Here is a 27,514-nt window from a genome sequence, read left to right as displayed (position 1 = left end):
GACTTGAGGGAAAGATAATGGATTTGGCATTTGCTGAGTGGCATGTTTTCATTGAAAGACTTTCTCTGTACCCAGACACACAAATACATCAGCAACAACGCTAAACCTGCACTGACCAAAATAATAATATTGAGTTTATGTTAAGGGGAAAATGTGTGGTACCCTGTTTTCCCCAAAATAAGACATCCCCTGATAATAAGCCCAATCAGGCTTTTGAGCGCATGCCAATAAGGCCAAGCGCTTATTTCAGGGTTCAAAATATATAAGACAGGGTCTTATTTTTGGGGAAACATGGTAATAGGTTCAGTGTTCTAAAATGATTCAAAATGAAATCAAAAAGTAAAAGGGATCTCTTCTTCAAGTCAAGCTCAACTGCTGACATCACAGACATCACAGAAGGAAAGTGATTTGTGCTGCCTTCTTCTGAAATGTTTTTTCAAGTTCTCCATCCCACCCACTACCCTGTTATATCTAGCCCACCTTCTGATCACTCAGTAGTGTCCTCCTTGGGCACTTTGACTTGTGCTATCGGAGAGACTGGATGCCTGATTTCCACAGGCTACAGCACTGGCCAATCACTACATAGGTGACTTGTATGCATGACTATAACACTTTTTCAAAGAGCATTAAATCTATCTTTTAAAATAATGGTTTGGCATTCTTTGCAAAAAAACAAACAAACAAACACAACCCTCTAGCCCTATGTCTAATCAGCAGAACTCTTTTTCTACATGGTACAGAAGTTTGGTTTACACCAGATGGTATCCTGCCAGCTCTACGTCTCATATGAATGCATAATAGGTTTTCCACTGATTCTGGAAAATTCCGGGGAATTTTCCTCCTCAATCAGCTCACTGATGAGGGGAGCTTTGTTAACCATGGACCTGGTGTAAAGTAAATCAGCTTGAGCCCAGAGGCCCTATCTCTCAAACCCCCAGGAAGGCAGGCAGAACCAGGAGGGTCGGAGCAGGCCACCACTCAACAATAGTGGGGGGCACTCCCAACCTCCGATACGGCCCTCAGTTCCTCCATCCGTGGCCATTCCTCATTGCAACAGGGATCCGTGCCCCTCCCCCCTCCCTCGGAGTCCCAGGGGACCCCAACCCCGCTCCAACCTCACCGTGACCCTTCCCTGACCTGGACTGCCAACAACCTGGGGGGGGGACAGCCACCCGCCGGGTATCATAACCCCTCCCTCTCCCTAATCCCCTTAAAAACCTAATTAAAAAAGAGTGTAAGGAACTCCTTTTAAAAACTCCAAGACCCTTATGCCACCTCTCGGGATCCCAAGATCCGTCATTAAGATACTTCTTGGCTAGGCCGGTGGGCCACCTCCAGGAATGGGGGGCATTCCTCAGAGCATACAAGTCTGATTCTGCTTTTGTTGAGAATCCAGCAGATACCTTTCTTCTCAAACAAGTGGTTTATCCTAGCCTAAAAGCTCTGTGGCAGCTATAGCTTTCTGGAGAACAAATTGGAACTGAATCATTTGAAGGAGTTATTTTCTTTTGTTTAAAAAATGAGGTCCAGGTAGGTATGTTATCATCACTGCTTTAGTTTGGGGGAAGAGCCTGTTCTGACTGAGACTCCTGTGAGGGGCTTTGTGTGAACACAGAAGGGGGCTTTGTGTGTGAATGTGGCCCAGGGATGCAACTTGCCACTGACCGGCACTGTTGTCAAGGTGGGTCAGACTGGAATTGCAAGAAGGGAGGTCTGGATGAAGTTTTAAAAAAAAAATTGCAGAAGAAACGTTGGTAGGATAGATTGTCATGGGCCAATGATGTTAATCATCTTGATCCCAGATATTGATGAGTGCCTAACAACACCTTGCCAGCAGCACTGCCAAAACAGTATTGGCAGCTATCAATGTTCCTGCCATCCTTGATTCCCCCTTCATGGCAAGCGACATTCGTGTGTGGGTGAGTGATTATTTATTTATTTATTTATTTATTTATTTATTTATTTATTTATTTATTTATTTAGACTTATATGCCGTCCTTTCTCCGAGAGGACTCGGGGCGGCTCACAAAATAAAACAGAAAAATAAAACAAAAACTCCAGGTTAAAAGTTACATTTAAAATCCCTAAAATCAATTAAAATCCATTTTAAAAACCCCCATCAGTCCAGGCCGGCCAGGCAAAATAGCCACATTTTTAGTTCGCAGCGGAAAGAGCAAAGGTCGGGGGCCATTCGGAGCTCTAGGGAGAGCTGATTCCAGAGGGTAGGTGCGCCCACAAAGAAGGCCCACTCCCTAGGGTTGCCAGCCAACACTGTCTGGCCGATGGCACCCCGAGTAGGCCCTCTCTGTGGGAACACACCGGTCAATGGGGAGCTGTTGCTGGCCACAGAAGGTCCGCCAAATAACCCGGTCCTAAGCCATGTAGGGCTTTATAGGTAATCACCAGCACCTTGAATCTCACATGGAGGGCAACCGGTAATCAATGCAGGTTGCGCAGGAGTGGTGTAACATTAGAGCGTTGGGACACTCCTGTCACTACCCGCGCGGCCGCATTCTGCACCAGTGGAAGCCTCTGAGGGGTCTTCAGGGGCAGCCCCATGTAGAGAGCGTTGCAGTAGTCAATCCGGGAGGTGACCAGCGCATGAGTGACCCTGCGTATGGCATCTCGGTCCAGGTAGGGGCGCAACTGGCGCACCAGACGAATCTGGGTAAATGCCCCCCTGGTCAAGGTCGTAACATGATCTTCCAGAGACAACCGTGAATCCAGGAGGACGCCTAAGTTACGCACCCTGTCAACAGGGGGCAACACCTTACCCCCTATAACCAGTGGTGGAGCATCCCATGGAACCGAGATGCCGGTACCCACAGCCACTCCATCTTGGCAGGGTTGAGCCGAAGCCTGTTCCTCCCCATCCAGAGCTGCACCGCTTCCAGGCACCGGGACATCACGTCGAGGGCATCGCTGGGCTGATTCGGGGTGGATAGAAAACGTTGGGTATCATCAGCATACTGATGATATCCCAACCCAAAACCATGGATGATCTCCCCCAGCGGCTTCATATAGATGTTGAACAAAAGGGGAGAGAGGACCAACCCCTGGGGCACCCCACATGTAAGAGGCCTCGGGGCCGACCTCTGTCCCCCCGCCAACACCGCTTGCAAACGATCCGTGAGGTAGGATGAGAACCACCGTAAAACAGTGCCTCCCACCCCTAACCCCTTGAGACATCGCAGTAGGATACCATGGTCGATGGTATCAAAAGCTGCAGTGAGATCTAACAGGATCAGGACAGAGGAATGTCCCCTGTCCCGAGCCCTCCAAAGATCATCAACCAGTGCGACCAATGCCGTCTCCGTGCTGTACCCAGGCCTGAAACCCGACTGGTATGGGTCCAGGTATACTGCTTCCTCCAGGGCCAACGGGAGCTGATGTGCCACCACGCTCTCAATAACCTTCGCAATAAAGCGAAGGCTGGAGACAGGATGAAAGTTGTTCAAGATAGCTGGATCCAAGGCAGGTTTCTTGAGGAGGGGTCTCACCACCCCTCCTTCAAGGCAGCAGGGAAGTTCCCCTCACCCAAGGAAGCAGTAATCATTGCCTCGATCCAGTCACGTGTAACCTCCTGAGCCGAATAAACAAGCCAGGAGGGACATGGGTCCAACAAACACATGGTGGTACTCAGCTTCCCCATGATCCTGTCCACTTCCTTGGGAGTAACAGGATCAAACTTGTCCCAGATAACCAGACCCGTTGTCACCCCCTCAACCGACCCTGCCCAGTCAGAGTCCAGCCCGTGCGGAATCTGAGCGATCTTGTCCAGCAGATGTTGGCTATATTCCTTGGCCCACCCCTGCATAGGGTAATCCCCCACTCCCTGATTCAAAAGGGAGCGGGACACCCTAAACAGGGCGGCCAGGCGATTATCTGCGGACGTGATGAGGGCAGAGAAGTAAAGATGCTTTGCTGTCTCCATCTCCACTAGATAAGATCGTGTAAAGGATCTTAACTGTGCTCGGTCAGACTTGGAACGGCTGGATCTCCAACAGCTCTCTAGGCCTCTCCTCCACCGTTTCATCTCCCGGAGCTCCTCAGTAAACCAAGGGGCCAACCGGGATCTGCATCGGGTCAGGCTGCAAAGGCACGACCTGGTCAAGAGCCCTGGCGGCCGCCTTTTCCCAGGCATCCACCAGAGTCTCGACCGGAGCGTGGGAAAGAGAGACAGGTATAGTCCCAAGCTCCGTCTGGAACCACTCAGGGTCCATCAGGCGCCTGGGGCGGAACCAGGTGGGCGGTCCCACCTCCCAGCAGCGGGGGGCGGCATAATGGAAGTCCAGCCGAAGGAGATAATGATCGGCCCATGACAGGGGGTACATAATTGGTATACCACCACCGAACTCACTACTCCACTGCTCCGAGATAAAAATGAGATCAGGCATGTGTCCCCTCACATGAGTCAGGCCCTGAATTACCTGAGTCAGGTCCATGTCTGCCATGGAAGCCATGAACTCCTGGGCCGCCCCCGACGCCCCACCCAGGGAAGGCAGGTTAAAGTCCCCCCGAACAATGAGTCTGGGAAACTCAACCACCAGCCCCGATAGGGCATCCAGCGGCCCGCGCAGGGCCGTTGATATGCAGCTGGGAGATAGGTACGTAATCAACAGGACCCACTGCCCTCGAGGACCCCATCTCATGAGTAGGGACTCACACCCATCCATCTGGGGAGCAGTGACCTCCTGTGGACTGTGGGCCTCCCTAATAACAACTCCCACCCCCCACCCCTCCCCTGGGTCCTCAGCTGGTGTAGCACCCGAAAACCTGGCGGGCAAAGTTCAGTCAGGGGGACACCTCCCTCCGAGCCCAGACAGGTCTCTGTAATGCAAGCCAAGTCCGCATTTTCCTCCTCAATCAGCTCACTGATGAGGGGAGCTTTGTTAACCACGGACCTGGTGTAAAGTAAATCAGCTTGAGCCCAGAGGCCCTATCTCTCAAACCCCCAGGAAGGCAGGCAGAACCAGGAGGGTCGGAGCAGGCCACCACTCAACAATAGTGGGGGGCGCTCCCAACCTCCGATACGGCCCTCAGTTCCTCCATCCGTGGCCATTCCTCATTGCAACAGGGATCCGTGCCCTTCCCCCCTTCCTCGGAGTCCCAGGGGACCCCAACCCCGCTCCAACCTCACCGTGACCCTTCCCTGACCTGGACTGCCAACAACCTGGGAGGGGGACAGCCACCCGCCGGGTATCATAACCCCTCCCTCTCCCTAATCCCCTTAAAAACCTAATTAAAAAAGAGTGTAAGGAACTCCTTTTAAAAACTCCAAGACCCTTATGCCACCTCTCGGGATCCCAAGATCTGTCATTAAGATACTTCTTGGCTAGGCCGGTGGGCCACCTCCAGGAATGGGGGGCATTCCTCAGAGCATACAAGTCTGATTCTGCTTTTGTTGAGAATCCAGCAGATACCTTTCTTCTCAAACAAGTGGTTTATCCTAGCCTAAAAGCTCTGTGGCAGCTATAGCTTTCTGGAGAACAAATTGGAACTGAATCATTTGAAGGAGTTATTTTCTTTTGTTTAAAAAATGAGGTCCAGTTCTGACTGAGACTCCTGTGAGGGGCTTTGTGTGAACACAGAAGGGTGTGAATGTGGCCCAGGGATGCAACTTGCCACTGACTGGCACAATTGTCAAGGTGGGTCAGACTGGAATTGCAGGAGGGGAGGTCTGGATGAATTGTTTTTTAAAAAAAATTGCAGATGGAACGTTGGTAGGATAGATTGTCATGGGCCAATGATGTTAATCATCTTGATCCCAGATATTGATGAGTGCCTAACAACACCTTGCCAGCAGCATTGCCAAAACAGTATTGGCAGCTATCAATGTTCCTGCCATCCTGGATTCCACCTTCATGGCAACCGACATTCGTGTGTGGGTGAGTGATTCTGCTTTTGTTGGAGAATCCAGCAGATACCTTTCTTCCACCTTTCTTCTAAAACAAGTGGTTTATCCTAGCCTAAAAGCTCTATGGCAGCTATAGCTTTCTGGAGAACAAATTGGAACTGAATATTTGAAGGATTTATTTTCTTTCGTTTAAAAAATGAGGTCCATGTAGGTATGTTATCATCACTGCTTTAGTTTGGGGGAAGAGCCTGTTCTGACTGAGACTCCAGGAGGCTGCAGTGTGGTTTGCTGCTGCAAATCAGAGTGACAACACTATTTGGGCTCCTAAAACTGCACATTTAAAAAGGGGCTGATTAGTTTCTGTTATAAAAGTTTTTAGTTTAAGTTGTAGAGGTCAATAAAATCTTGGAATGTCCCAGCAGCTACAATTAATCCAGATTTCTTTTATCAAGAAAAACTTTGTTTATTTAAAATCAATAAACTATTTACATTTTAAATCACAGAACATTGTCTCTTGGTCTTTATTTATTTCTTAGGTAAATGTGCCTAGAGCATAATGCCTTCTTCTCTCTCTCTCTCTCCTTTTCTCCTGTGTGTGTGAGTAAAGAGGGTCATATTTATAGAGTGGCTAAGCCATTTCCCCTTCAGTCCCTTAGACAAAATGGAGGGAAAGTATAAACACAAAACCATCCTTCCAGTATAGACAGTGTAGTTCAGTGGCACTATTTTAGATTATTATCTGACAGTTTCTTTGAGTTCTTTGTTCTTTGTATCATACCTGACAGTGTCACATATCTAAGTTCAGCAGATCTATTTTCCCAAATTGAGAAATATTGATGGAAAAGTTTTCTTGTTCAATATTGTGGTGCTGCAAGGTACATAAGCTGCATTTAGTGTCAGAGCTATGAGATGTCCCCTCATGCATATGAACTGCTTAAACAGCAACTGGACTTTCTTGATTTTTCTTGAAGATGTTCAAAAAACTCCAGTTGCTGCTTGAAAAAAGCACTTTTTGGGATAAGCATGACCTGGATGAATGAGAACCTCTATGGCATTTTCTTTAAGGTGTCCTTATAAGAAAATCTTAATAGCAAGCTGAATTGGCCCTGAGTGATGACAAGGGAAATAATCAGTCAAGAACTTGTTTCTATTCACTGATTGTATCTCTGAAATAGTACAGCTAGCATTCTGACCTAGTAGGAAGAGATACATAGAGACTTAGGTGACCCGGCCAGTATAGAACCTTGATAAAATAATAAACAAACAAATACTAAATAATAAGGTCACTCAGATAGGCTTATAAAAATATTTATCAATGTCATGCTGCAATTTCTACTGTGTCTGACTTTTATTTGCAATGTAGTACACCTAGAGTATATACCATATTTTTCAGAGTATAAGGCACATCTTTTTCCCCCCTAAAAGAGAGTGAAAATTTGGGGGCGCCTTATACATTGAATGTATCCCCACCCACCCGCTGGCCCCCACCCTTCGGCCTCCCTGCGTCCTCTCAAACTGAGCTTTTGGAGCTTTTGGAGGCAGCAAATGCAGCCTCTCAAATGGAGAGCCTGTCAAACAGCCACCAAAAGCTCCGTTTGAACGGGTACTGTAGCAGCAGCTATCCACAATTTTTTAACCGTTATTTCATCCTGAACCACGTGGCCCAGTATGGTGTTAAAAGTTAACATTTCAAAAATGTTACTGTAGCTGCAAATGTCTTCGTGTGCAATGCTCTGCCGCAGCTGCGGGAGAAACCTCTCCCTTCCCTGCACAGGATTGCAAGACATGGAGGGAGCGTTTTTGGCTGTCCATTTGTGCAAGGCTCCTCTTTGAAAGAACGATCAGCAGGTGGGGGGGTAGATTTTCCTGCACATAGTCCTCTCCTCCGCAGCTATGGTAACATTTCTGCAATGTTAACACCATACTGGGCCACATGGGTCATGACGAAATAATGGCAAAAAAAATGTGGATACCGGTAGCTGCTGCTACAGTACCCTTCGGAAGGCCAGCATGGGGCAGGAGTCACGAGGGGTGCATCTCCTGCTGCAGAAGTGGCCATGCCTGAGGAGCGCTTTTGGGAGAGAAAGCAAAGGGGAAGTGATCAGCTTCACCTCGCCTCTTGCCCTCAGCCCCCCTTCAGCTCTCCAAGGGTCTCCCCCAGAACCAAGCTCTGGCGGAGTTCAACCAGAGAAGTGGCCTGCAGGCTTTCAGGAGCAAAGTTGAGGCTGAGAGGAGCCAAGGTGGGGGAGGAAATCCAGTGCCGCCCCAGTGTAGTGGAATGGAAGGACTAAAAAACATTCCCAGGCCAGTCAGAGACAGCTTTATTGTGCAAGGTTTAGAGCCAGATTTGTACCTGAAGCTTTGAACCAAGAAAGAACTCTGATACAATGGTTTTTATACATTTCTAAGACAAAGGATTCAGTGAGATCATACATTTTCCATATATGGTTAATCATGAGATCATACATCCGATTTTCCTTCTATGGTTACATACACTGTTAATAAGTTCATCTAATTACTTAAAGCATTAATCTTAGTTTACAAAATTATCTTAGCCACACAACTTTTCTTAAGTGCTCAGAGTTGCTAATGGGAGAGTTACTACTATCCTTGGGTAAATTCATTGGATTAAGTAACTCTTTGTAACATATAGGTCTTTGTGTTATTCACAGTCAGGTCACTCAGATGTTTTTCCATATAGCAGTCCTTTCCGTGACATCTAGGTCTCAGAAGATATATTACCACTTAAAGGGGTTTAACTGTTTGTTAATGTAATTTCCAACAAGCACTTTCCTCTCTTATAATAATGTGAATAGATAGAGTCTCTCAGAGTTCATGTATCCAAGCATGTCTTCCCCTTATAATAATGTGAATAGAGAGGGTCCCCCAGAGCCCATATATCTGACTCTGTATGATTCCTATTTTATTCACATTATTTCTTTTATCTACATTATTCTTTATTTGCTATTTACCTCACCAGCACTCTCCTTTCCTTGGAAATGGAGTCTTGGGAGGGGAAAACTGCAGACACAGGCAGAGTGGGTATGTCCCATAGGGCTGCCTTACTGCTGGGCTAAGGTTAATGCAGGAGCAGTTTGGTTCTTTGTGGGCCAGCTTTCCAATGGCTGCCTTTTCCTTTTAGAATTTGCTCCCCCCTCTTATCCCTGATCTTTTCTTTTGCTTTCCAAGCATTTGCACAAATGCATGTCTTCAGTCCACGCTCTCTCCTTTGATATCAACACAGACCTTTTCTCTCTCCTCCCCCACCACATTTATTGAACCTTTTTTTGTTCTGCCTCTACAGTGATTTAAGCAAATTTACTGTAAATTCACAGAAGATTAACTTCCCATTCCTAAGGAAGAATTAAGAAAATTAAAAGAGAGCCACAGTTATTCCTTATGCATATGCTATCTGTTGCATAGTTTGTATGTATATACTATACTTTCTGGCCCTTTATGGCTAAGCAACAAAATCTACACAGCTACAAGCTTGAGCTGACCTAGCTGTGCTGTAAGCCTCTAGCGCCCTGTCTGTCTGGTGCAGATATGAATGAATGCCGCCGACCCAGTGAGAAGCGAGCCTGCCAGCACTCCTGTCACAATACACTGGGGAGTTTTATGTGCAGCTGTCATCCAGGCTACCGACTTAGTGTGGACAGATTGTCTTGTGAAGGTAAGGACTGTGATATAGTTCATCCTACAAGAAAGCCTTCTTGATCCTTTGCATTGCATCAATTATTTGTTTATTGTGATAAAAACTGATCAACTAGAAAAGTCCTGAGACTATGGGAATATGTATCTGAGCAGTGGGAAAACAAGGAGATGTTGGAAAATGTGTAAATCTAGTCCACATCTGTTTAGTAAGCCAAAGTGATTCAGCCCAGCAGAGACCGGCTTGCTGTTGTAAAATGCCTAGGATGGTGACTACATTTGTTCCTCTAGAAATCTCAGTTAGCATGCTGTTTCTTGCTCATCTCATCTATGTTGGTAAATGTCCTGTCATGTTTCACCAACGATAGTGCTTTTGCCAAATGTATTGTTCCTATGGAACAGAACTATGACAACTATCAATCAAAATCCCTCTCATTTCGTTACTGAGATCCCCAATGGCCGTAGTTATGCCTACTGGTTCTTGCCGAACTTAAAAAATCAAGATCAATTCAAAGATGGGGAGAAACAGGCTCAAGCCCAACCCTTCCAAGACTGAGTGGCTGTGGTTCCCGGCATCCCGATATAGTCAGTTGACTCCATCACTGACTATTGGGTGCGAGTCTTTGGCCCCCTCGGAGAGGGCTCGCAATCTGGGAATCCTCCTGGATACGCAGCTGTCCTTGGAGGAACATCTGACGGCTGTTGCCAGGAGGACTTTTTGTCAGGTCCGCCTGATCCACCAGTTGCGGCCCTTTCTTGATCGGGATTCCCTATGCACAGTCACTCACGCCCTCGTCACCTCTCGCCTGGACTACTGCAATGCTCTCTACATGGGGCTCCCCTTGAAGGGCACCCGGAGGCTCCAATTGGTCCAGAATGCGGCCGCACAGGTAGTTACGGGAGCTCCCATACAACATCTGTCCTGCGTGAGCTGCACTGGCTCCCAGTGGTGCGCTTCAAGGTTTTGGTTATCACCTTTAAAGCGCTCCATGGCATAGGACCTAGTTATCTTCGAGACCACCTGCTGCTACCGACGGCCTCCCATCGACCTGTGCGCTCCCACAAAGAGGGCCTCCTTGGGGTGCCATCAGCCAAACAATGTAGGCTGGTGACCCCCAGGGGGAGGGCCTTCTCTGTGGGGGCACCTACCCTCTGGAATCAGCTGCCCCCAGAGATAAGGAGAATCCAAGACCTCGGTGCCTTCCACTGCGCCCTTAAAACCTTCTTTTTCCAGCAAGCCGGGCTGGCCAAACACTTTTTAAAATGTTTTTAATTGGTTTGTTATTGTTTTTAACTATGGGGCCAAATTTATATATATCTTTTTAATTGTATTTTAATGTTTGTAGTTTATGTTTTTACTTGGCTGTACACCGCCCTGAGTCCTCAGGGAGAAGGGCGGTATACACATTTGAATATAAATAAAAAAAAAAGAGGCTATTGAAACACGGCCCTCAGTCTGTTGGATTAAGTTATCTCAGTACCTCAGTATGTGGAGCTCACCAGATCAGCTTTCTGGGGCAGAGATTCATTTTTCTAAATAGGCAGGCAGGCAGACACATTTCATCTTTTTTAAATGTGCTTTAAAAGATCTGTAAAATAACTTGCAGCAGTTTTAAACAGTATATTTTGTCATGTAGAGTGTTGTATGCAATCACCCTTGGTTCATATTACATTGATAATCATTTTCAAGAAACATTTTAATACAAATTTATCTGACCTTGTTTCTTACATAATTTTCCCTGAAGCATAATTTTGCAATACATATTTTTCACTCTATGTGCTTGATTTTTTTTAAAATAAATGATGTTTTTTAATGTGAACCTTCATGGCATGGGCCTGGGGTACTTGCAGGACCACCTCCTACCGGACTCCCACCGTCCAGTGCGCTCACATAGGACTGCCCTTCTCCGGGTCCCTTCGGCCAGACAGTGTCGGCTGGTGGCCCCTAGGATGAGGGCGTTCTCTGTGGCCGCACTGACCCTCTGGAATGGTTTACCCACTGGGCTCCGGACAGCCCCCAACCTCTGCACCTTCCGCGCCAACCTAAAGACATGGCTTTTTCAGCAAATTCCCTGATCTGCCGTGTATTTTAATCTGGGGATTTGGGGTTTTAAATTGGATTGTACCATTTTAATTCTATTTATTGTTGGATTGCTTATTTTGTGAGCTGCCCCGAGTCCTTCGGGAGAAGGGCGGCATATAAATATGACAATAAAATAAAAATTTATTCATTTATTTATTTATTTATTTAAATTTATATACCGCCCTTCTCCCGAAGGACTCAGGGCGGTGAACAGCCAAAGGTAAACACATAGAGTACAAAAATTTAAGAACAGTTTAAAAACATATTAAACAATTTTGGCCCAACAATTAAAATACCCCTTTTAAAATTAAAATTAAAATTAAGCAATTGGAGAAGTTAGGCCAGCCTGGCTTGTTGAAATAAAAAAGTCTTGAGGGCCTGGAGGAAAGTATGTAAATCCGGGATCCTCCGTATCTCCGGGGGGAGCTCGTTCCAGAGGGCAGGTGCTCCTACAGAGAAAGCTCTCCCCCGGGGGCCGCCAATCAACATTATTTGACCGATGGCACCCCGAGGAGCCCCTCTCTGTGGGAGCGTACTGGCTGGTGGGAGGCTCTCGGAGGCAGAAGAAATAAAATAAATAAGGAGTTTGTTTTGAGAGTTGCTCTCATTTTTTTCAAAATGGGATTTCGTTTACTGTAGTCTGTCGTTTACTGTACGAAAGTCTCTGTTATTGCAATCAGATAAGACTGGAGTCAAAAGCTGGGTAAAAGGCACAATTGAGAGCACAGTGTAAAAGCTCTTATTGATGGAGTAGAAATATCTTCCCAACAGTGATTTGGAAGCTGTGCATTTTGGGCAAAGTGGTGGGGGGGGTGAGGTGGGGAGGATTTCTAAATATAACTGGTCATTATTGTAATGGAGTGTGTGAATGGCCTTGGGGAATGAAAGGAAAAGATGCTGCTTAGAAGCAATCAGACAAGCGAGGAAGGATCTTGCTATGGATTAACAGTCAGAAGAAGTAATTTAGGAAGGAATCTAGTGGATTAACTTGGATTTGGACTATTAATGTTATCCAACAGAACATTCTGTGAGACAAAAGAAGAAAGGTGATAGAAGAAAAAACAAAAGAAGGTGGTCGTTTTAAAAACTAAAGTATATATTATAATAAAAATTATGGCAAATAAGTTTAAATAAACTGGATTTTTTTAATAACTGAATTCGATACAGTTCATCTTTAAAAGGCTTGTTTTGTCTATAGACAAATAAAAGCTTTGGAAAGTATGTTTATTGACGTCTTCTTTACTAATTGCAGGAAAGTTAAATGTTTTTTGAATGCTGGAAAAAACTTCCTATAATTAAGAGTAGTTTGACAGTGATATCCATTATGCACAAAGTTGGTGGGTTCCCCTTGGTTGGATGTATTCACTTGGGAAATTTCACTTGGAGTGAATTAACTTCAGTTCGTTAGTTGACATGCATTCAGTGTTCAGTGAATACAAAGCCATTTATTTTTATATTCATTTGTTGTTGCTGACATAGAAGCATGGGGATCAGGAGCATAATTACCAAATTTAATTCCAAAGAGTCAAGACCATCCTTAGGTTATAATATGACCAATAAGATGTTGCTATTACTGTGCCACAGGAGCCAGGCCAATCTGGTTGTTTGCTCGGTCAAAGACAACATAGTATTGACGAATGAAGATATCACCAAGGATCCAAAGATCAGAATGGAAGAACATATTCTCGAAGCCACTCGTGCAATAACTTTGGAACTGAAAGAGAAGTTCAAATATATGATGAATTTGAATGGTGTAACTAGAGGGCCTTTGCAAAGCATCAGGAAGCTGACATTCCCCCCCTCCTGTTGAGTGTTCCTTATCCATGTTGGAGTAGCAGAAAATCATATTTGCATTGAATAGGCTATCTCCATTGTCTACTTCTAACTTGCCTCTTGTTTAAATCTGGAGTCATCTGATTTCCCTCGAAGGTGATGGGTGACAAACCCTTACAGATTTTGCATACCTTAAGCCTGCTGTTCGGTTATGTTGGAGTAATGAAAATGCTATGTTCCTCCTAGTACAGCTACCGTAACACTGACTAAAAAATGGGAATAAATGTCCCCATTTATTCGTATCCATTTCATGTATTCATAATCATATTTATACGTATATCTGTTATGTTATACATGCTTGACAAAAAATGAATGAATGAATGAATGAATGAATGAATGAATGGCCTGGGGAGAAAATGAAGGCAATGCCATAGAGGAAAGACCAGGATGCTGAGAATCATGTTCAGACCCTGTATGAAACTTTCTGAAGAGCCCCATGGATAATATATAACAGTGAATCATACATGTTTAACAGTGCTTGCTCTTTAATCGTGTTTTCCTAGAACATTTATACAATCCAACAATTTGGATTATGGCATAATGAAATAATAATGCCATAAGGAAAGAATCACTTTACCTGTATCTTCCATACCAGGAACATTAGGTTAATATTGCAATATTTGTGATTAAACATAGTTGTTATTCTTGAGTCCAAAATGATAAACTGATAGAATAATCCCCTATAGCTTTCCTCATTCTGGCCCAAACACTGGGAATTAAAGTCTAACATATTAAGGATGGTCTATTATGGGAAATGAGATCTACTAGAAATGAATATGATCTACATGAGAATAATCTTATCACTAAATGTGTTGGATTTCATGTTTAGAGTTGCAGTGTTCAATTCTTAATGCATAATGAAAATACTGCTATGCTAAAAATTATCAAAAACATTTCAAATGTTAGAAATTTCTCCCACTTGAATATAAGTGACTGAGATTGTCTTGCTATAATTCTTTCATGGGTCAGGTTTTTTCTCTCTCTCAGGGTTTATTGTATGACCTAAATTATTTGAGACAATTTTTTGGATAAACCACAGATCTTACCTGGCGAATGTAGGCACTGGCAGGCACTGGGTATTGAATGCCATTGATGGTGAAGACGATGTCAGGCAGTTCATTGATAGCATTGCAGTTGACTATATACTGATGTGAAGTAGGATGAACAGAAAACATATATTAGCAGCCCCATAAGATTTGAGAAACAAACAAACAAACAAACAAAAAAGCTTGCCTATAAATTGTCCAGAAAAAAATGCATTGGAACAAACCTGGGCATTTTACACACACACCCGGGCAAAAGCCACCTCTGACCCTTTGGCCCTCCCTATGTGTCCCATGTGGATTGCTTTTATTTTGAAGGTGGCTGCTATTTTTTTTCCCCAATTTAGGTATGTGCGTGTGTGCATGCTTTTGCACCTTCACAGCCCTACTGGTTCAGCCCTTCTCATGTAGCTCCTTGAGAAAATTAATTGCTCAGTCCTGCATTAGAATGATGCTTCCTGAAACAAGAATCAGCAATGATGACTTGAGATCAGAATTATATTCCAAGTGATAGCTGTTTGCAGTGTGGAAGGCATACCACATGTCAGCAGAACAATATTGGGAGGGGAAGAATGAAGTCTGGCTAGTAATAGCCAATTTGTATCTTTGTGGGTTTCGTTTTCTTTCATTTTTATGCATAATTTTGGTCTAGTAGAGGAATCTAAGGAACTTGGAAGTGAGGGCTTGGTGGAGGATACATGGTCCATGATGAAGGTCTGGTGTAATGATCTTTGCAATCATTGATCTGACCAGCACTGTTTTCCATAATGCGCCACTCTATTCTGCATGGCAATTATATGACACTGCTGATTAACTAGGACTGAAAATGGCATTTCCTTAGCTAAATCACATTAGGAAGCTAGGGCAAAGCAAGAATCTTGCATAAGAATTGGAATAGAGGGAGAAAATGGATTGTACATAACAATAGCAAAAAACACTAGAAATTAACCTGAAAAACCTCTTATTAAGATTCACAAAATCATTGAACCATAAATCTCTAAAGATCTCCTAGCACAATGCGCTTGGTCTGTTTTCCTGTCTCAACCTTTAAGAAGAATTATATACACAATAATGTGGAAATCACAGCTGCCAGCTGTCATCCAAGATTTTTTGGTATAGCATCCAGTGTTCTGATAACCACTGGAAACACCACAGCTGCTTTATGCTATAAACTTTCCATTTTGAGTTTCAGATCTTCTTTGTCTTCTCCTATCTCCTGATACTACTGCATAAATTATCCATGCTTTCTTTTTTTCAACAACAGTTAAATCTGGTGTGTTGTGAGTGAAGACTTTATCAGTTTGTATTTGGAAATCTGACATTTTAACCTGCTCTCTTACTACTTTTTCAACACTATGTTCCCAGCAATTTTTCATTACTGGTAATGATTACTTATTTATGTATATTAATTATAGTCACATATCATTATTATCAAGCTCACCTGACCATTGGAATTTTGGCCACCAATGAAGTTCTGAATGTTAGCAATGGCATTGGGAGGACCTGCCAGGAGGGAGGTACCAGTGTCAACAACAGCTTGGCAGCCACCGGAACAAGCAATGGTTTGACCATTGAAGGTGATACTGAAAGGAAATATTTAGGTAAAGATGAGAGAAAGAAAACTACTATAACCTTTTGCCTGCAGGTCTTTTGAAATTATAAAACAACTTGGGCCATGGGAAAGGAAGAAGAATGAGAAAGATTCAAAATAATTCACCTTGACTTTTTTCCCCCGATAAGAGGGAGCAGAAGGAAATTTTGGCAAGTTTTCAAGAATCTATTATATCACAATGCTAAACTATATTCCTATAGTTGTTAAAGTATCTATTTCCTAATCTGTCCTACTTCGTAGAATTGATGGGCATCTTCTTTTGCCATTATTCTGCATTCGGTTTTTGATTGCATCTTTGTGAAGCAGGGATGTGAAGGCTGAAGGTGTAGGAGTTGGGTTACCTGTCCACAGTGATTTGCCAATAGGATTCAACAGAAACGGGCACCCAGTTGAGACTTCCAGTATAGTAGGAGGAGTCAATGCCACCAAACATAACAAAACTCCCTTTCTGGCCATCTCTGAAAAATGAACATACAAGAACATGCCAATTAGAGGAATTGCAAATATTTTTTCATTTCCTTTTTGTTTCCTATTATATTGTTGACCCATTGCAAACTTTTAAAAATAATACCCTTAAAACAATGGGTTAATTAGTTGATTGTTTCACTTATAAGCTACTGGTAGTAGCAAAGAGTTAGAGAGCTGCGTCTCTTGGTTGCTATCTAGTGATTATATGGACAAGGGGTAAATGCTGTTGAAGAAATGGAATTTAGCTCTGGGAATTGATACATGAGCTATAAAACTAGAGATTCTTTCAGTCCATTCTCTTCTTTCTATATATTCAGCATATACCCTAACCCTTTAATAAAAAAGAGGGTGTATGGCTTATTTGAATCACTCACTGACCTGGCACCAATCTGTTCCACTATGTTCCTTCTGGACTACTGATTTTTGTCTCATTTATAAATTTCATGTAAGGAGATAAGATGCTCTGTGGTTCCAGATTTTTCGAGGACATTCTTCTCGAAAAGAAGCCCAGTTAGTGGGCTTTCTATAATCTATAGAAGCTCATATAAACCCTTTTCTGCGTTTTTGTTAATTATCCAGCATGCATCAGCAATAGCATTTCTTATTCTAAGAAATAAGATCTGCAACATCTGTCAGCAACATCTGACAGCTGTGGCTAGTGGGATCTTTGCACAAGTTTGCCTGGTGCACCAATTGCGACCCTACTTGGATCGGGAGGCTCTCCTCACAGTCACTCATGCCATTGTCACCTCACGGTTAGATTATTGCAACACGCTCTATGTGGGGCTACCCTTGAAAAGTGTTCGGAGACTACAGTTGATCCAGAATGCAACCGCACAAGCTGGGTGCACCTAGTTACACCCACATTACACCAATTCCCTGCGAGCTGCACTGGCTCCCTATTGGTCTCCGGGCACAATTCAAGGTGTTGGTTATTACCTTTAAAGCCTTACATGGCTCAGGGCCAGGTTATCTTTGAGAGTGCCTTCTACCACATAGCTCCCAGCGACCGGTAAGATTCCCACAGAGTTGGTCTCCTCCGGGTCCCGTCAGCTAAACAATGCCGGCTGGCGGCCCACGGGAGAAGGCCTTCTCTGTGGCTGCCCCAGCTCTCTGGAACCAGTTACCTCCTGAGGTCCGGACCACCCCCACCCTATTGGCCTTCCGAAAAGTGGTGAAGACCTGGCTATTCCGGCAGGCCTGGGGCCGTTGATCTTGCTTTTGCGATCTTGTGAGATCCGGCCATGAATGGTGTGAATGGGTTTTAATGTTTTAATTTTTAAATGTTTTTATAATGGTTTTTTTAAAATGCATTGTAAGCCCCCCTGAGTCTCCGGAGAAGGGCGGCATATAAATGGAATAAATAAATAAATAAATAAATAAATAAATAAATAAATAAATAAATAAATAAATAATAAATGGAATTAATATTCCTAAATCTTTTCTAAAGCCAGCTTGAACATCTAGCATTTCCTCTTCCAAATAACCTGCCTTGGTTGATCCTAAATTTAATTTTGCTAGGATGTGAAATTATGGATATGGTATTATAATTTCCATTCTGTGCTAAACTTTCTTTTTTTGGGTTGGTATGATCTGGGTTATATTGCAGATTTGCTGGCAGATTTTATTTTCCTGCCTGGCAAGATCAGCAGCTAAACATCCCTGCATTTTTAATCTAGTTGTGTCATAAATATTACCTGTACTCTGAAAGATCCTGAGCTTTTCCTCAGTAGCATATTGAGCTTAATCCAACCTAAAAGGTTTATTATCGGGCACTATATTGTCAGACCCTTTCCACTGTCTACTCATGAGTTTACTTTGTAAAATACAGGAGAGGTTTATCATTTCCTTTTTCCATACAGTAATATGAAATGATGCCTTAGCCATTGTCACTAAAGTGATCATCTGCTTCCAGCATCTTTCTATATTGCCACCCAATATAGGAGCTTAATGATTGTAGCCCGGCGGCTCTGATACCCATTATATGCCTTGGGTGACCTGCTGGAATACAGGTCATCCACAATTTATAACAGCAATTGGGGCCAGCATATCTATTGCTAAGTGATGCAGTCGTTAAGCAAGTCATGCTTGTGGACTTTTTTTGCTGCTATCCTTAAGTGAATCACTGCAGTTAAACAAATGGTATGGTTGTTAAGTGATCAGAAGTCTCCTGGGAAGGTCACTGATGGCAATCACATGGCTCTAGGATGCTGCAACCATCATAAATACCTGCCAGTTGCCAAACGCCTGGATTTTGATCATGGGACCATGGGGACGCAGCAATAGTTGTAAGTCATAAATCACTCTTTTTGGCCCCTCAAAACTTGTTGTTAAACTAATGGTTGTAAGTGGAGGACTACCTGTAGTGTACAGACTCCTGGAATATACGCCTAGTATTCTTCACTCATCCCTCTCACGAATATCCCTGCTGCTACGATGACGCAATCTAGCAGAACTCAAAGGGATAAAAGTAATTTACCATTGACTTGTTCCAGGAATTTTGTTTTAAAAAGTTCCTATTCTAGCCAATAGTCCTGGAATTTTTTTATAGTTCCCCATCCAAATACTAAAGAGGTCTAACCCTGCTTAGTCTTTTGGGGATCAATCACAGTCACCTACATGCCGCCACCTGCTATTCATGGTGAAGAGTTATATGCATACTACTTTATAGGGATATTGTTATTGAATGTGCATGCTTTTTAAAAAAACCCTCACTGGGGATTTTTCATAATATTTTATTAATCTTGCAGTAATGCACTGAAAACTTGTAAAACTGGAAAGGATTGTCTATTGCTGAGCTTCTCCAGGAATAATATGGTTGGCATCCATGCCCTCTCCCTTCTAGCAACAGATAGTAATTAGTCCCTTCAGAAAAACGTGCACAAATCATTGTTACTTACGAACTCAGGAAGACGGAAAAGAGATCCTGAGATACCAAATTTTCACTCATCATGTTGTCAAAGACAGGAGTGGCACCAGAGGAAGATAGTCTAGGGTAAGCCAGACCCAGGATTCCATCAAAGGGGGCATAATAAAGGAAGCTGCCTGGCTCGGTCTGACTCAGACCAAAGATTTGGTTGCTGACCTGAATATTTGCAACCTATGCAGAAGAACAGGGAGAAATGGTTATAAAATTTCTTTTTAATTTCAAAAAGTACTACTACATTTGTGTCGGAAGCACATACCGAGGCATTTTAATTTCAATTTCAAGCAGATTTATGCAAAGATACATACATGTGTGTTTGCAAACAGACCTTGAATGATTCCTATAATTCACTTGATTCTAGTTGATTCACCGCTTTTAAATAAACTGCTTTGCAGTTTAATGTCTATCTCATAAAATAGCCTCAAAGGAAATCTCTGTGTATGTCCTATTAGTTTACCATCTGCAACTATTTCTCTCTGCCCAATCTAAATTTTGAAAGGAGTGTAATTGACACAGAATCGAGATTAATCTCCTTGCGAAGAATTGGCAATGATTCTCAAAAAAGACATTGTTGAATATAGATTGAGCTATAATCCAATAAATGACTGGATCTTATTCCTTAAAATTAGTGGATACCCATTGATATCAACATTATATATCAGTATATTCATCTCCTACAGATTCAATAGCGGACATGGTGGAATTCTATGGATAATACAAGAAGTGCTAAATGTAGCATCAGGAAAGGACATAAATATTACAAATGGGTGTTTGGAATGCAAAAATGTGAAGAAGCCTGGAAATATAGAAAAATCGGCCTGGCTAAATTAACACAATAAAGCAAAAAATAGAATTTGGTAAAGATAATTTTTGTTCATTTACAAAAATTACTTCAAATACAGATACTATACTTGGATTTCACTTGAGATATCAGCCTTGAATCCAGTCAATTACACAACAGGAAGAAACAATTGAAAAATAAAATCCCGTAAACCAGGATAATTCCAGCTGCAGATTATGGAGCAGAGACCATGAATTAGAGCCTTGATAGTACAGTGGTTACGCACCCTGTTATTAACACAGCTGCCTGCAATTTACTGCTGGTTCGAATCTCTCCAGGGCTCAAGGTTGACTCAGCCTTCCATCCTTTCTAAGGTAGGTAAAATGAGGACCCAGTTTGTGGGGGCAATAAGCTGACTTTGTATAAATATACAAAAGTATGAAGGCTATTGCTTAACGCATTGTAAGCCGCCCTGAGTCTCCGGAGAAGGGAGGCATATAAATCAAATTAAAAAAAAATATATTGTTGTTTAATATATGGGTTAAACTCAGAAAAACGAAGAGAGCAGGTATGCCAACAAGATCTGATCAGAAGAACAAAGAAACAGAATCTGGGGCCAATATGAGGCATTTATTTAATACTTTTAACTTAAATGACAGGCAACCTGAGGTGTTCTAAGAAGGAGACCAGAAACAACGGAAGACTGAAGGAAAACCAATACAAAGATGAAAAAAATCCTCATAGTTTTCAAAACAAGCCAGAGAAAGATAGATAAATTAAAACTTTGAGCAACATAAGATGACTGAAATTGACATTATTGTTAAGCAAAAAAGTACAGGGAAAACTCTCTAAACAGAGGAAAATAACTAGAAAAACAAGTAGATATATATATGAAAAAAAAAAATTAAGAGCACTCAAAGGATATTTTATATCCTAACGGAAGGATGCCCAACAGTAATTGTGGAAGAGATCTAATAGAAAAAAATAGATTGAAGGAAGTTGCCAATGTTATAACGAAACCTTTTACAATGGGATTATAGAGTAACAGGAACATTTGTAGAGAAGGGAATATATTCAGAAACCAACTCAAATAGCATTTGAGATAGAAGAGGCAGTTGTCAGATAGGAAAGCACCAGGGACAGATGAAAAATCCACTGAATTGTTCAAAACTGCAAGACGAGAAGCAAATCTAATTTTATTTACAGCTTTATTGTCAGGAAATATTATGTGAAAAACATAAGTGTTTATGCCCAAGAAGGGAGAGCCAAGACAATATGCAATTATCAAACCACTGGATTAATTTATCACACAAGCAGTGTTATTTAATATCTCACAAAAAAAGCCAGAGCATGCAGAAAGAAAGAAATGCCAAATGAATATGTAAATGACAGTAAAGGCAAATTTGTGGTGGTGGTGGTGGGGTGTAGCTAGCTGACATCAGAAGAATAATGAAGAGCACAAGAAAACAGAAAGAGATACAGCTTCACTGATTTCAGCAAAGCCTTTACTTTACGGGTCATGCCAGAATGTGGTATATATTACTAATGGGTCATTATTCTTTTGATAAGCCTTTATAGTGAAGAAGTTACTATAGGAAGTGAATCTGGACAGCCAGAATGATTCAAAACAGTGAATCATGCACAATGAACACCAAATGTGTGTTTTGCACGGAAAAAGGAGGCCTAACAAGGTAAGTAGAACAGCGAGGGGGGGGAACAGCTGTGCTGCTCGATTTAGATTCACTAGAAAGCAGGATTTCCTGGTCGTCAGAAACACTGGTTCCGTTGAACCTGTAGCTTTTTTTTACTACCAGTTCGCGTGAACTGTTGCAAACTGGTAGTATTTCACCCCCGATTCAGAACTAAAAAGAGAATGTGACAGAATACATTTTTATCAGATGTGCTTTCACTGCAATCTACGCTGGAAATAGTCCATGCAACTAGAATCTAAGAAAGCTCAGATTCATACTATATATTAGATGAAAAATTAATCTTATGTCATAAGAATTTCAAGAAATATTCTACTTTCAATATAGGCAATTTCAGGCTGCAAATGTTGCATCTGTTTCCTTCTGCTTTTTTTGTAGGAGGTGAACATTTGCCTCTTTTATGAAGACAAAACAGAAAGCACCTCTTGTCTCTTGTCACAACTGTCAGCCCTGTTCTTAGTTTTCACAATAGTGTGAAATGAACCTCCCACAGTATTGACCCTGTACCCATTTAACTTTTACAGCAATATGTTAACAGAATAGTAGGATGGAATGAGATGACAGCTGGAATCAAAATAAGTAGTGCTGCTTCTGAAATATGCTAATGACCCTGTTTTGCTAGTTCATAGTAAAAGAAATCTCGTTATAAAAGTAAAAATAGAAAGTGAAACATCTGTGCTAATTTGTTAAAGTTAGCTTTTGTTAAAGTTCCAAATTTGTTAAAGTTCAATATTAAGAAAACAAACATAAGCTCAATCAGCAAGTTTCATGAACTTACAACTGATGGCAAAGAAAAGAAAAGGATACATGGTTTTGTTTTCTTGGGCTCCAGAATAGATAAAAGTAGACAGAATGCTATTATTTCCAGGGAAAATAGTTGTAAGCATTATTAAAAAGAAAACAAGTTGATTGGGGGAAAAAAAAGTTTTGGTGAAAACAAACCAAGATGATTTCTCTAAGTTTCCAAACTTTTTCGAAGGTGTTAATGAGCATGTAAGCCAGGTGGCTCAATAGAGGCTGTATTCTTGGACTCGGAAAAAAATCCTCAAAAAAGTCTCCCTGTTAAAGCCAGTTGACATGGCATCAGGAGCCCCATTGGACTGGCAAATGGCTAAAAGATAGGAATAAATGAGCAATTCTTGCATTAGCAAGATGTGCACAATTGGGTCTCCAAAGATCAGCCACTAGTGGTTTTCACCTGGAACTAGTGGTTTTCACCTGGTTATGAATGATCTGACATAAGAGTTGAACAATGAGATGACCCTATTTGCTGTTGAGAGTGATAAAAGCAAAAAGGGACTATGAAGGATCTCTGCCAATTGAATGATATTTATGTACATGTCAAAAATATTAGGTTGCCTGTCCTACAGTGGTGGGTTGCTCCCAGTTCTGTCTGGTTCTTGTGAACCGGTAGTAAAAGAGGCAGGAGGCTCAGCCCACGCACGTGGACATCATAATGGATGATCTGTGCATGTGCAGAAGCGTGCACGCACACTCCCGTTGCAAACCGGTAGTAAAGGTAAATAGAACCCACCCCTGCTGCCCTAGTATATATGCTGTGTGCTGTCACACATAATTACATCTAGGTCTGTTGAAATGAAATGCATAGTGCCCATATATCCTCATATTTGAAAATATAAAATCTATTATTATCTTGTGAAAACGATGTTGTGTCACTACAGTACTGTGGCTTCCCCCCCCCCAATTTGTTCTATGAATATTTTGAACAGAGAGCCAGTTTAGAGTTGTGGTTATTGCATCATGCTAAAAACAGGGAGACCGTGAGTTCTAATCCTATTTTAGAAGCAAAGTCAGGTGGATGACTTTGGACCAGTCATTTTCTTTCAGCCCTAGAAAAGAGGAAATGGCAAACCATTTCTGAACAACCTTACCAAGAAGACTTGTCCACTCAGCCTTTGAAAATTGGCCATGAATAAATGGAAAAAACGTCCAAATCATAAATAAAGAACAATTATGGCACAACTTTCCAAGAGAAGTGGTTATTGATAATTTGAATTTCTTAGATCTTCTAGAACAGTGGTGTCAAACTCAAGACCAGGGGCCAGATCTGGTCCACGGGGTGCTTAGATCTGGCCCACGGGGCCACCCTGGAAACAGCAGAGGCACTGGCCTGCAGTGCTTCTGCTAGCGAAAACAGAGCTCAGGAGGGCCCTGGGCAGCCTTCATGAGCTTCATTTTCACTTGCAGAAGGTTGTAGGAGATCGTTGCAGCCAAAAACAGAGCTCAGGAGCCTGTTTTCTTTGGCAGATTGCTCGGGCCACCACAGGTGCCCCTGACATGAGTGACGTCAAACTGGTCACATCCCCCTAGCCCCCCCAAGGTCAAACACAACCCTGGTGCTGCCCTCAATGAAATCGAGTTTGACACCCCTGTTCTAGGATATTACTGAATTTCTTAATTATTTAGTCATGAGTGCATACATAACAAGGCTTGTTAAAGTTCCTTGTTCTTCTTGACTATGAAAATTCCCAAAATAAACACCATAGTCTTGGCTGCCTCTGAGATGAACAAGGATCAGAAGTTGGGAAAGAGCTAAAAAGCTTTTGCCATAAGTAAGATCTATACAGAATTCAATTAGGTCTTCCCTGTTTGTCCACCCAGAACCAGGCTGACTCCATTTCCCAAGGATAGCTTCTCAGTCTATTTTCTTTGGCAGTTTACCTGGACAGTATCATAGCCTAGGATTCCAGTCATGCTTCCGGTGCCATAGACGATGGATAGGGTCTGGCTGGTGGACTGGAAAGTGGAAGACTGTTGTGGATTGAATTTATGATGGTCAGCTGCAAAGATAAGTAATTGTAGTATGATGTGGGCATACTGAATATGTAACAGAACAGAAGAGCAATAGAGAGTAATAGAGATCTTGGCATTTAACTCATTCCAGTGCAATATTCTCTAATATGTGAACTCTGTCCTCAGTCATAGCTAACCTGAAAGCTGGTTTATAATTTGGGGGATAATAGTTACATTTCCCCTTTATCTCATGTGGGAAACAAAATATGTAATAGTTCTATTGTTAGACATTTTACTGTATCTGGCTTTATGGCTGTAATAAAATGATCTGATTATCCCTTACATTACATCCCACACTTCTATATCCAAGCTCGTGCCTAAACATTTGCTATGTGGGAGCATGTTCTGTTATTCCATAATAATCCCCTTGAGTAGCAGCTCCCCAAAGCTGTCTCTAGCAGTCAATATACCTGATATTAGTATGATCCATGTTGAACACATTGGAAAAATAGATGGACACGAGAATACAGAATTCTCCCTGATTTGGTCCTTTTCAAATGTGTTGGGATTGGAGTTCTGAGGATTCCAAGTCAACATGCCAACACAGATACTGTGGTGGGACTTGTGGTCTATTACATTTGGAAGGTACTAGCTTGAGGATGGCTTGAATAAAGAGTAGCCTCTTTCTGAAGGCATCAATTATGGAGACTACTTACAACAAGCTCCACTGGAGCAGTACACAGAAGGGACCCACAAGTTGGAAGAACCAGTGTCAAAGATGACTGTGAACTCTTGTGGTGGAGTACCAATGGAGATAGTGCCGACGTACTCGAGCTGTGAAGGCAGAAAATAGAACATAATAAAAAAAATCCATCCTTGATATTTCCATAACATTTTTGAAGCAAATGAACACTTCTTTGTAGACAAAAGCAAGTTTGACAAGCTTTTTAAACAATAGAAATCTGCTCAATTTGTTACAGTAGAATATTGTTTATGTTCCATGATCTCAAATTGCTTTCAAACATTTAAAAGTATAACTTCCTAAATCCATATGTCTCTTTTATTGCTCTCCAGAGCAGGGGCTATTGATTTAAATGTTGAGATTTAATACTTAGGTGTTGAGATTCTCTATTCTTGTCCATAGGCTAAATGCTGAGTATCTCCTCCTAATATGGAATACTTACATCCATATAATTTTGCATGGGTTCAGAATCAGTGGCAAATGTATTTTGCAGCCCGGGGAAATATTTTGTGCCAGGGTTATAAGGATGCTTCTTCAGAAAATCATCTAGCAGCCCATGCTCTTGAAGGATTTGCCTCACGGATTTTGTTTTCTTTAGGTGAACCCTAAGCATTGAATAATGGAAAGGAAAAATTAATAAGTGAGAGATAGTGCTTGTAGCATTAAAGATTAAAAAAAAAGCATTTTGGACATTCTCTGATTCAACACTCTTAAGAGGGCTACAAGTTCAGAATTCCCAGCTAGAATGAAAGATAATTGCAACATATCTGAAGGCCCTCAGAATGGGAAAAGTTAGATTCAGATTTATTTCTGCTGAGGAAGAAGGACTTGAAATCTAGGTATACTCTTTAGAGAAAGAAGTGTTGTGGCTCTGACCCCGGAGCCCATTTTATCGGAGGGAGAAGGCTCCGAACATGAAGGAGAGGAGCCGGCCAGGCCTCCCTCTCCAGGCCCCTCCTCTCTGGCTATGCCTCAGGTGTCTGCCAAGGGAGAGGAGATTGGCCAGGAGCCAGTTGTCTCCGATGACAGAGATGACGGTGATACGTCGTTCCTGGATCCACGCCAACAAAGGCGAGATAAACGTTTGCAGCAGATGAGGAGGCATGCCAGGGATTAAGATGAGTCACTGGACCACACCCCACAGGCTATATAAGAGAGTGTGGTGGCCATTTAGACTCTGTGACGGACAAAGCTAACTTCTGGCTAGTCATTTTGTACAACGCCTGAATCTGCTGAAGGTTTCTGTTTGAGCTGGACTGTTTTGAAAACTGTGTGTATTTGTTGGTGTTTACCTGATGGAGGAAAACTCCCTCTTCTTGAAGTAAAGCACTTGGCAGACGGTTATCGTATTGCTGCCAAGTTCCTGATAACGAACCTTGTGTGTGCCAAGTAATTCTTTAACCCCCGGCTGGCTGTTTGTGTGTGTGTGGGGATGGGGATAGAACAAGAAGCATGTTCTACTTGATGAACACACAGTGCATTAGCAGATATTTGCAAATAAAATATTACTGTCAGTGGAAAACCTAGGCAAATTACGGCTTTGTGGCTTGCCCACCAATCACAATAGAAAGTTTGCTGGAAGAGTTTGTGGAATGTAATTTAGAAAGAAAATGAGATTCTTATGAAGAAAATGGTACATGATGTTTTCTTTGAAGAAAGCACAATGCTCAATACTTACTTTGATGTCAGACACTGGGAAAGTGCCACCAGGCTAAGAAGTAAGAGGCACTTCATGATTACTCCTTTATCACCAAGTTGTTGATTCAAATGAAGTGTGGGTCTCAGCTTCTAAGCCACACGCTTAGGTTTGCTACACACACATATATATAGCTCCAAGACTCTCTTATCATATTTGCATATCATACAAAAAGCCAGACATTCCTGATATGATTATCTTTTTAAAAAATGTCCTTAAGAAGAACTTTCTATGTTATTCTTTTCATTTGCATTAAGTTCTTGACGTAAAAAAAAAGGCAGAGGTGTAGGTGACATTGGCAACCATTTCAAAGACTTTAATACATCCCAAGAGCACTAAAGCTATGTTTTCCATAACTT

At 42.3% G+C, this 27,514-nt stretch overlaps 1 protein-coding gene across 1 annotated transcript; it reads right to left on the bottom strand.

The window, feature by feature from the left end:
• Positions 1–13,161: 13,161 nt before the first annotated feature.
• LOC139327479 (pepsin A-like) lies at positions 13,162–26,072 on the bottom strand. The gene is made up of 8 exons (XM_070957317.1): positions 25,902–26,072; positions 25,434–25,551; positions 24,646–24,764; positions 19,448–19,647; positions 16,421–16,537; positions 15,909–16,050; positions 14,471–14,569; positions 13,162–13,305 (listed from the first exon to the last, which is right to left on the bottom strand). The coding sequence occupies exons 1-8, from the start codon at positions 26,070–26,072 to the stop codon at positions 13,162–13,164; spliced, it is 1,110 nt and encodes a 369-aa protein (XP_070813418.1).
• Between the last annotated feature and the right edge of the window lie 1,442 nt (positions 26,073–27,514).

The sequence above is a fragment of the Pituophis catenifer genome, unplaced genomic scaffold (genome assembly GCF_029215685.1).
Source record: "Pituophis catenifer annectens isolate HBS135680 unplaced genomic scaffold, rPitCat1.0.hap2 SCAF_1, whole genome shotgun sequence".
Lineage (NCBI taxonomy): Eukaryota > Metazoa > Chordata > Lepidosauria > Squamata > Colubridae > Pituophis > Pituophis catenifer.
The sequence above is the reverse complement of the archived record's forward strand: the minus strand, read 5'-3'. Positions and strand labels throughout refer to the sequence as shown.